Source organism: Vidua macroura, chromosome 1, assembly GCF_024509145.1.
Source record: "Vidua macroura isolate BioBank_ID:100142 chromosome 1, ASM2450914v1, whole genome shotgun sequence".
NCBI classification, from domain to species: Eukaryota; Metazoa; Chordata; class Aves; order Passeriformes; family Viduidae; genus Vidua; species Vidua macroura.
Window position 1 is genome coordinate 88,230,529 of NC_071571.1, and position 10,971 is coordinate 88,241,499.

The 10,971-nt window shown below is 42.2% G+C and overlaps 1 protein-coding gene across 1 annotated transcript in view; it reads right to left on the reverse strand.

Moving 5' to 3' along the window:
• Positions 1–10,481, reverse strand: part of LOC128806758 (translation initiation factor IF-2-like) — a 42,901-nt gene extending 32,420 nt beyond the window's left edge. Inside the window, exons 1-2 of the mRNA XM_053976607.1 lie at positions 9,855–10,481; positions 9,228–9,760 (exon numbers count right to left, since the gene is read on the reverse strand). Coding sequence (XP_053832582.1) covers positions 9,228–9,760; positions 9,855–10,481 — 1,160 coding nt within the window. The remainder of the gene's footprint in view (positions 1–9,227; positions 9,761–9,854) is intronic.
• Between the last annotated feature and the right edge of the window lie 490 nt (positions 10,482–10,971).

The following is a 10,971-nucleotide window of genomic DNA, read 5'->3' on the forward strand; positions in this document are numbered from 1 at the left end:
GAATAAAAGATGTGATTTGACAGCTCTGCAAGATCCAAAAGCAACTAAAAGAAAGAAACATGAGGAGGAAAGGAAAGAAAATAAATAATGTCTAGTAACAAGGGGGTTGGTTTAATGGTTTTTATAGGGTTTCTTTTTTTTAAGATTTAACAAATTCAATACACAAGATTACTTTGTTTCCCGTGGGCATTGGTTTCCGTAATTTTTTTTTATTAACTACTGCAGGTATAAAGATTTTATGATTTAGAACTGCAGCACAAAATTAGATATAGAATCTGGCAAGTATAGTTTGCTAGAGAAAAAAAAGTTTTGTGCTGAATCTGCATACATAATGTATTAATTGCTTTAAAATGCTTTAACCAGCTCTGGTTGCTCACCAGACTCCTCGAATTCTTCATGGTTTCTAAACACTCTTTTCCATTTGATGACATGACACCATAGCAGAATAATGCAAATAATATTGTGAAATAGCATTTGAATTTGTAATAGCAAAAAAAAAAAAAAAAAAAAAAAAAAAAAAGGCAAAAAAAAAAAAAGCTGTACCACATCTTTCAAATATCCAAGTTAAGATTTTCTTCAGATGCTCTGATGTACCACATTTAAGTATCTTCCAACTGCACTTTTGCAAGAGTTGATGGATTGCTTAATTTTTCTGCAGGAGTCCGTTAGTGTCACTGGACAGTCATGGTACCAATGCTTTTCTCTTCTTTAACATTTTGTACAACAACAAAGTTTAAAATACAAGTAGTATTTTAACTGCCAACACACAACTTCAGACTTGATAAAATATTAATGCAGCGCCCAGCAATTCAATGAATCTATTCACAGTGAAACATGAAATACAAATTTTAGAGCACACAAAAACCTAAAACGAACACTGTTTTTTTTCTAAAGCTATACTAAAAATAATTTTAAGCCCTCATAACATCAGTTGTTTTGAAGGCTAGATTATCAGCCATTTAGTTCTGGACGTCTGTGTAGCCTAAGCTGTCTTTAAGGATGATGTTGATCTATAAAATTTTAAATTATTTTATTCCAATGTCCAAAAAACCTGTGATACCATACATAAAACCAATTTGATGCGGAAAAAAACCCAAAAAAAAACCCAACTAAAGCATTTTTGATGAGTATGCCATCTAACATAACAGCAGATGCCCCACTCTGTTCTGTTTTAGCAGGGAACTTGACAAAGAATGAAGAATTCCTGAGCATCCTTCATGTCACATTCTTCTCCCTGTTCACTTCAGTGCGCAATCAAACCACAGTAGAAGTTGCAGGAAAGGGACCACTGAGCAGCTTGGAGTTGTTTTCTCACAGCTATCTCAGACCACATTTCCAAAAGGTTGCCAGGCTGTTCTTCTAAGGGGACAGATAATTAGATTTAAGCAAAGTCTGAAGCAAATGTATATCTAACTTACTGGACTTTCCTGTCTGTAACCCCGCATATGCACACACAGCTCTAGAGCAAGGAACAAGTCCCAATAAGAATTTAAAGGCCTTTCAAACATTCTAAGAAGGTACAAAGAGTGTATTTTTGATCTGCATTAGGGCTCATGGAAAAGGTACTGTGCTTTCCTACTCCCTAAAGTTATTGAACAACTTCATATTTTTCATGCCATTTCTGAGACTTTCAGTTCACAAAAATAAATCTCAAAATCAAGTATTTAGAAACATCAGCCTGAAAAAGTTCTTCAACTTTGTAACCATTCTTTGCAGACAGAGGGCCTTAAGGGATGACTTTCTTTTTTCTTGAAATATGTATTTCAAATAAATGTATTTAAAGCATAGCACCTCTACTGCACCATTGTCCTGCACCGTAGGAAGCTTAATATTTGTTGTATGATGTGTATACATCCACACTATCTTCAGAATTTGAAAAGAAAACAAGTTTATTAAATTATTACTAATTTAAGTACCCAGCTTTCTAAAACTTCTCATCAGCAAGCCCTGAAGAAAAAATTGCAAGAGTATATCGCAAAAGGGGTGAACAAAGCTACACACTGCTAGCAGGGGTGGGGGTTTTCTTTGCTATTCTAAGTAGAGCTGTTATTCAAGTATCTCTTTGGGACTGCTCCGGTGTGCCATCTTCAACCGTTTTTCAAAGATAAAGATAGTAGATATTTGATTCATTATCATGACACAATAGACAGTAGCCTTTAAAACCACAAAGTCATCTAAAAAAAAAAAAGTTACGTGAAAAAGCATACTTAATTTCTTTATGGCAAACTCCCAAACTGGACATCCAAATTAGTATTCCAATCAGGAAAAATGGAAATAATTCCTAACAGAAGTATTGTCTGGAAACAGTAGTTAAAGCTGGGTTTTGCACCTAAAATTAGGTTTCAGCTTCTGTGTTTGAAAAGTGTATCAATCCAAATTACCCTGAGTATGCAATGAACTGAAAATTAAATAAATCCATTAGTTTAATTTTAACCTAAATGAGTCCTTAAAGATACTTTAAAAGTGCTCCATCAGTGAATGTTCTCAATTGAATGTATTTAACGAAGAAACATAATGAACAGGATATGCACATAAGAGCCTGGGCTGTTCTTAATGCTAAATTATTCACAGTGGTAATCAAACTGATGAATGTCACTGAGTGAAAAGGCAACTCTGATCAATCTTAATTTTTTGCCCATAACTAATAAGCATTTGGGCCATCAGAAGATTTGGAAGCCTATTGTACATGGGGTTTGTTTACTCTGTTTTTAAAAAAAGTAACACCTAGCAAAGTTACGAACTGGTCTCATGAAATTACATCTACTTGTTACCCACTTTAGGTTGGGGTGAGAGGCAGCTTTCTGCTTGGTCTTAGTCCTTGCTTACCCTGGCCATGGTAGTTAAACTCATTTTTGAACACTGCTGTGGAGACATCTGGTCAAGGGAGGGGATTGTGCTGCTCTTGGGCAGCCTCACCTCAAACACTGTGTTCAGTTTTGGGCACTACAATACAAGAAAGACACAGAACTATTAGAGAATGTCCAAAGGAGGACAACAAAGATGGTGAAGGCCGTGAGGGAAGCTGAATAAGAAGCGGCTGAAGTCACTCGGTCTGTTCAGCCTGGAGGAGTTGGTCAACCAGCCCAAGGTTCCAGAAGTGTTTGGACAATGCTCTCAGGCACATGGTGTGATTCTTGGGGATGGTCCTGTAGAGGGACAGGAGTGGGACTCGAAGATCTTTGTGGGTCCTTTCCAACTCGGCGTATCTTGTAATTCAGACTGATACTAAATACCTCTTTGTCTTTATAGACGCACACGGTCATTTGATCAATTTTTCATTCTGTTTTTCAGTCAGCTTCACCATTCGGGTATGTAATAAGAATTTTCAAATCTTCCTATATATACCGACAATTGATTCCAACCTGTTACCAGTATTCCCATCTTTCCCTGGTTTGTTCCTCACAGACATCTGAAAAACAGATAAAAAACTCCAAAACAAACAAACAAACCCTTAAAAAAGGAAGGCAAACTCAAAATCCCAACCCCAAAATATGTTTCCTTCCCCTGGAAGAGTCCTGGCATTATCACTTTCCCTTTAATCGTCAGCATAATTCTGGTTATCATTCACAATTTGCACTAAAGTGCTGCTGGCATACTCAGTGCAGGTTTAAAATGCATGAAAAAGAGAACAGATAACAATGACCTGTGGCTATGGAAAAGTAAACAGATTGGGATTCAAGTTCTTCAGGTTCTGTTGGCCTTTGTCATGTGGTGCCTGTAAAATCAGACCAGTATTCCTGCCTCCTGTCAAACTACTTATTGCGAGATATGTATGCGCTCTGTTATTTTCATCATTCCTGTGGCTGATAGGAAGCCCCAGCTGAAATTCTGGAGTCTATTCTAATGCACTGTAAAAATAAAAAGTCAAGGAACATGACATACCCTCCCGCTTGCCTGTAACAAGTTTTCACAAGCAACTTAGATGCTGAATATCATTCTGACTCAATTGTTCCACGTAACCAGAATGACAAATTTTGTCATATGACTTCATTTACACATCAAGAACCCTATTACAGGAAGATATATTGGAACTCAATATGAAAATAGTACTGCATCCCATTACAAAGAAATATTTGTACAAAAAACACTAAGAGTTCATCTACAGTAAGAAATCCTGTTAAAAAAATATAATTCCTAGAGATTCTACCACTTGCACAGTTTAACCAATATTAGTACTAGTGAAAACAAAGTAAAATTTTCCAAAAAAATTACAATATTACACTGGCTTGCAATTTACAGGACAAAGTCTTATAAAGCAAGATGAGAATTAAGGAACAAAAGAGCAGTTCACACATTCTGCCTCCAAAGGATGCTAACGTTCTTTCAGCTAGACAGCAAAACACTGAACTGGATTATCTTTTGGATAAGTTTTCTAAAAGAGTAAAGTTTCTAAAAGTTGATACCAGCATGGCACAAGAAAAAAAAAGTATGAAAACACTTCCTTCCTTAACTAGGAATGAATTTCACAGCAGCTTTACATAAGCCCGTCCCAGAGTCTGAATGTCCACAGCAGCAAACTGCTGCTGCTTTACATTGGTCTTCTCTAGCAGGACCTCCTCAAAGTAGTAGAACACAAATGTCTTGAGGACCCTCAGATTACACAGAACAGCCACACAATACAAGCAGTGCTCAAATTCCTACCTGTATATTTCTCTTAAGTGGTAGTCTGACAATCGATCTGAAACTATCAATTAGAGTTGCTGTGGTCATTGAACACTGATTCCAATGAAAAGATACCTTTATAAAGCTCTTACTCTCAAGGATAACTTTTTAATTAAAAAAAAAATGAAACTAACCACTCCAATGCCAAAATGAAATACTTTGATAAAAAGAAAAAAACCTGTTTTGAAGTCTATTCATAGTGAATTTCCATACTACAGTTTACTGCTTAAAGAGACAAGAAAGAAAAAAAATATAACAACAAAACAAAAACACATTGTGGCAGAGTTTTTTAGTAATTGAAAATAAAGCTCTGGATCACAAAAACAAGGTTGGCAAATGGTATCAAAAGCCAGTTTAAGAAGACTAACTTGCCAAGGGTACCTTTTCTCAACTAACCAAGTCTCCAAGCACATTTGCTTTCAGTGACAACTGAGGTTGTGAACTAAACACACCTTTTCCATACTGACTGCTCAGTTCCATTGGTCAAAGACAGGAGGAATCAAAATCGCTTTTCCTGCAAGGAACTACAAACCAGCACTCAGTAACATGCAGAGTGAAGGGCTTTAGAATTCAAGCTAATTCTCTTTTGTGGGTTATAAAAAGACCTTTATGTGAACCCAATGGTAAGAATGGCTCCATGAGTTGGGAATTCCTACAACAGCACGTGTATGAGATAATTTATGCAGTGCTCAAAGTCACAAGCTTCCAATTTAGCCAAAAGTAAATGCCCCTAAAGAACCTTCGTATTTCATACTGCAAAACTGTATTTAAGTAGTCAAAAAGTGAATAATAGAGCAGTTAGCCAGCTCTTTAATACATTAGCTAAAAGTATATCAATTCCATTGATTTTTACGATGGGCTGATTTCACATAATGGATGAAGCTCTCTAGAAAGACTGTAAAGGGGAAAAAATGCTTTGCCAGAATTAGTGGAAGATGGTGTCAAAGTGCTTTTATGACAAGCATGCTGTTAAAACATTTTATTTGGGGATGCTAAATTTAGAGTACTTCTGTCAGGAATAGACCTGGTGCTAACAGTTGAGTAAAAGCCATGATTTCAACACTGCAGATATATTTTCAATATTTCAGTTATATTTTCCTTTAAGTATTTTATTCCTAGCTAAGAAACAGCAAGTTTGAACTAGGAATATGTAATCAAACTTCAACATGGCAAAAGGTTAACAGCAGGATGCTTCAAGGATCCATAAAGTTAGCAACATTTAAAGGCACTAATTAATGAGCTGAAAAAGAAAGTAGAAAATTTAATAGTTATATAGGTTAGCCAAGTACACAAGTCCAAAAATGTAACCAAGTGGAAGCTAATCAACCATGATGTACAGGTAATACACTGGCAGAAAAAAGTCAATGTTAATAAATGCAAAAGTGTCACTGAAAGTTAAATAATTACTAGTATGGTCAGCAACCTTCTAAATTAAGTAGGCCTAGTACAAACAAGAGGATTACAAGCATCCCTGTGGAACTCAGGGAAGATCTCTGCTCAATATGAGAACATTGCTGCTGATAATTAAAAGTATCAAGATTCAAAAGCAGCAGTGGCAAACACTAGCAAAACTGCCTTCATATAAAGCTAGTGCTTCATTCTTAATGAAGACCTGAAAAAGGTTGCTGCAGCATTTGACTAGGTAAAGAATTAGAAATCCAACAGAAAGGTTCACAAGGCAAAGCATGAACAAACACAGTTATGAGAAGACTAAATGTAAACAGAAGGGAAATCATTTACACCTCAAAAATTAAGCTGCTGCTCAGTGAAAGCAGGAAGTACACAGTCCAGAGATATTCTTATTTGATACACTGCATAATTGAATATTCACTTATGTCTAGTGCATCTTTATAATAAAGAATATGTCAATATTCAGAGGAGGACAGAAAAAATTGACTGGGATGAAGAACATATCATGTAATGATCCAAGCCTACCTCTATTAAGTATTGGTGCAAGACACATAGCACAACAGGAGTATTCAACATTTGTCTTCTTTAACACTTTTTGTATCTGTCATGAGTTATTCATCCAGATGAACTCCAGATAAACTCCAGTGTCACAATTTCAATACTAAAATCAACATGAACATGTTGATTCTTCAGAGATGGAGGACACCAAAACCACCTCCTTCCAAACAAACTTTAAAAATCAAAGCGCAACAATGGAATGCAAATGATGCACTATAACTTGGCCTGAAGGACAGCACCACATACTGCCAGATTTTGGTTACAATTAATACAGATAAAAGAATTCCAAAATTCTTAATGAAGTGATTGGTTAACTACAAAACAGTACCATTTTAAACAGCACCACTACAACTATTAAAATATATTTTAATGCACCTTACACACTAAAAATAATTTTATTTGAATTTGTAGGCTATTCCTTTCCTTTATAAGCAGTGATAGCTCCTGATCCAGCTCAGCTTGAATCTAGAGATGGTCCCTGCATTTCCATGAGAAGATATCTAAAGACACAGGCTGGGGAAGACTGCAGAGCCAAAGACCATACCATTTTGGTCCTGTGAATCAAACTTTTGTGCTATGTGGACAGTCTGACACCATATGCCCTAAAAAAAAAAAAAAAACAAAACCTATAGAAATATAAAATGTAAAATATGTCAAGAATCTCTTGTCTCTTGAACAAAACATGATGCAAATTGCATTTAAAGAATTTAAGTATTTGGAAGTACTTTATTTTTAGATGAGTGTTCCCGGAGCTACTTTTTGTTCTCAGACCAAAGACAAAGATTACACTCCTTTCGTGAAAGAACAAAGAAAAATATTTTTAAAGTTTACAGCTAACATATGGGTTATCAACATATATGCAAAAATGAAAGGACAGCAGGATACTATTTTCCTAAAGCAGCAATTAGGTATTGAAATTTACTCTAAATTATCTCCATTTTTTTCCCTGTACAGCTTATTCCTGAACTCATTTGAACAAATTCACTTTGAGATGATGAGTGGGGAGGAACTAATCTTTGTATAAAAGTGAAACAGTACCACCTCACCACTAGGCTAAGAAAAGACTGTCACATGGTGTTTTCAAAGCATTTTCACGACTTTCATTAGTGTCTTTGAATTGCCCTATTCCTCAAGGTACACGAGGGATAAGGTATATCCATTCATGCAGCTTACAATTCTGAGCAGACAGACATCATCCAGTAATAGTCCCTGTGCTGTCCTTATCACCTTGATCTCAAGGGTAACTCGTGTGTGGTGTCGTTGCCAGGTAAGGTTTGTATCATTTTTCTGAGGATGACCATGCTGCCACAATTTTCCCTACTGACAGTAATTGTCTCAGGTTTACATTCCTGTTTCACAAGTAAGCCTGAAAAAATGCAGCAAACAAATTCAAAGTGCTAGCAATACCACTTTAAAGAAGGCCAGCATCACAGGAGGACACAGACACAATTCCAAGTCACAGAAAACGATGAAGCTGGCACTAGAAAGTGAAGTGATATCTTCAAGATAAGTAATTCTTTGTATTTACAAGAAAGTCGAGTTATGTGGTGTTCCAAGTGTTCAGGGTAGCATGATCTTCAAAGTCTTTGCAAAGGAATGAAGTTGAGAGCAGGAATATATAATAATAATACATGGTTAGTTACATAGTTTTGGTTTGCACAGCTGTTGGCTATGTTCGTTTACAGTTCATGTAGTGCCAACATCATTTATATAAACCGAGGAGGCTGTTTCACTCCTGTTCATCCCCATAAAAGTTATTTCTATCAGCAGCTGCTGCACAAAAATCAGTTTCTATTTCAGTATCTCGCGCTCCAAGTTCACGAAGCGGCAGGTTCCAGAATCTACTAAAAACAAGTGGGACCTAAAGAAACTTGCACATGGTTAACAATATAAAGGGGGGGCGGAGGTAGAGGGGGCAGAAGACACGCACTTCTGCTTTCCCAGGAAAAGTGGAAGGAGGTAGTAACCCTCTGTTAACACGGCCGAAGTCACATGAAAACCAAGTTCCATTAGGCAACCAATTAGAATGGTTCTTCCCTGGCCCTCTTCAGCTTTATGAATTAAAATGCAATAAAATAAGGCTGATCTGGAGCCCAGCAGATAAGAAAAACTCTAAAATATTAGTCACATGTTACGTAATAAATATAAACTGAACGAACTTGATGTGACAGCGGTGAAGAGGTAGAGCCGACGATGGTGCCCTGGTACTCCCCTCCTGCACACACACACGCACAAACAGCCACGCTGCCGGAGGCTGCTGGCACACGGCAGCTCCCGACCCCTGGAAGCAGCAACAGGACGTTCCTAGCCCCACGACCCTCTCCGCGGCAAGAGCAGCTCGCAGAGCCGCCGGAAGGCAGCCGCAGGCTGTGTGCGCCCGTTCCCCGCGCCGGCTGCCTGCGAGCGGGCACCGCGGCGGGGTCACCCCGCTCGGAGGAAGCGGCGGCCGGCCGAGGCGGCAGCTCTCCCGCAGGCGGCCGGAGAGGGAAGAAGCCCGGCGCCGCGTGAACTTGGAGCTTCCCTTCCCCCGAGCCCCAGCGCGGGCGGGAGTGGGGTGGGGGGAAGCGGAACCCGAGGCGCCCGAAGCCCACACTCACCTCGGCCCTCCTCTCCGTCGCTGCCGGGCAGACGTCGGGGCGAGGCGAGGGGCGCCGCCAGCCCCGCCGCTGCCGCCCCGGTCACCGGGCGCCCGAGCAGAAGAGTCCCGCAAGGTAAATCCTCCGGGCGGCGGCGGGGACGAGCCGCGCTCCGCTCGCTCGTCGCGGCGGCCGCTGCCTCGCACCAAGTTGAGGCGCGGCCGCCACTGCGCTGCCGGGCTGCCGGCGGCCGCCGCTACGGCCGCGGGGAGCCGGCGCCTCCGCTCGCCGCCTCGCTTCGCGGCCGGGGAAGCAGTACTGCACCGCCGCCGCCTCGGCCCCCCTCTTCCTGCGGCTGCCGGGAGCCGCGCTCCGGGCGCAGCAGCGCGGTCACACGGAGCCCCGCGGAGGAGCCGCCGCCACCGCCTCCCTCGGCGCCTCGGAGCCCGCAGCTGCAGCCCCCCGGTGGCGCCCGCTCCGCATGCCCCACGCTCCGCCGCTACCGCTGCTGCCGCCGGCGGCGGCGCCCCCGCCCGCTCTCCCGCGCACCACCGCTGCCGCCCGAGCCCCGCTCAGCGCCGCGTCTCCATCGCCGGCGGCAGCGGCGGCGGCGGCGCGGAGAGGCGGGATCAGGGAAGGGGCGGCGACCGCCCCGCGCGGCCCCGCTCCGCCCCGCCGCTGCCCCGGATGTGCGGGGGTCGCCGTGGCGGGGATGTCGGTACCCGGGGCGGGGGTCAGTGTGGCGGGCGTGCGGGTGCCCGGCGCGAGCGGGAGCTGCCGCCCAGCCCGGTGCAGCAAAGCCGGCGGGCGCCGGCGTCCTCGATTCCCGCCCGCCCCGGGCGAGGGCGGCTGCCGGCTTTGGCGGGTTCCAGTGCAACACGTATCGACCCGGGCGTCCCTGGCAGAGGGGGCCGTGCGGCGCTTCGAGCGCGGCCCTGCGGGCTGCGGGTGCGTGCCTGCCAGCCGGTGGCTGCTGTCCGTGGCGTGCAGGCTTTGTAGGCGGGGAGCGGTGTGGTGCTTCCCCGTGTCATCTCTGCTGCGCTGGCACCTGCTGCACCCGCGCTTAACGTGTGCTTTTAAAGTAGGTCTGGCCGGCGAGGACGAGCGGGAACTGCGTGGCACCGGCTCGTCTTTCCTATGCCTTGTGATGGGGGTCAGCAGCAGCTCCCAGCTCCTTGCCGGACCACGGCTTTGGCATAGTTTGTGTGCCGTCAACGTGGTGCCCCAACGGCGATGTTGGGATGAATAGCTGAAACAAATGTTGCTTTGGATCATTAGGCTGCAACAAGCCTCTTCTTAGCAGTGGCCCCTGGGCAAGGAAGTTTTAAAACGTTACATACGTGCCCTAGGACCACGTTTCTAAGAGTATTCCACACAACTAGAAAATTACTTCACACACACACACACACACACACACACAACAAGATATATTCTGACACCTGAATTCTGTGAAGTGTTTTATCTTCTCCCTAATCTTAAATTCAGCTTTTTAAAGTTTATAGATCAAAGTTTGTATGTCCCCTTTGGAAAGTCTAACTCACAAAGTTTCAGCGAAGAAAACGTTGGGTTTCCTTGATGAGTGAATCTTAAGTCTCTAAAATGATATATAACTTTAAAGAAGTATTTGTTTACAGAATCCAATAATCCATGCTATGCTCATCATTTCTTGGCAGAAACCCTATATTTGAAATAGAACTTTAAAAGGGAAAGGAAAAAAAAGTGTGCAAAGTTAGGTGAATGCTGAACATGTCATACTGATGCCTCA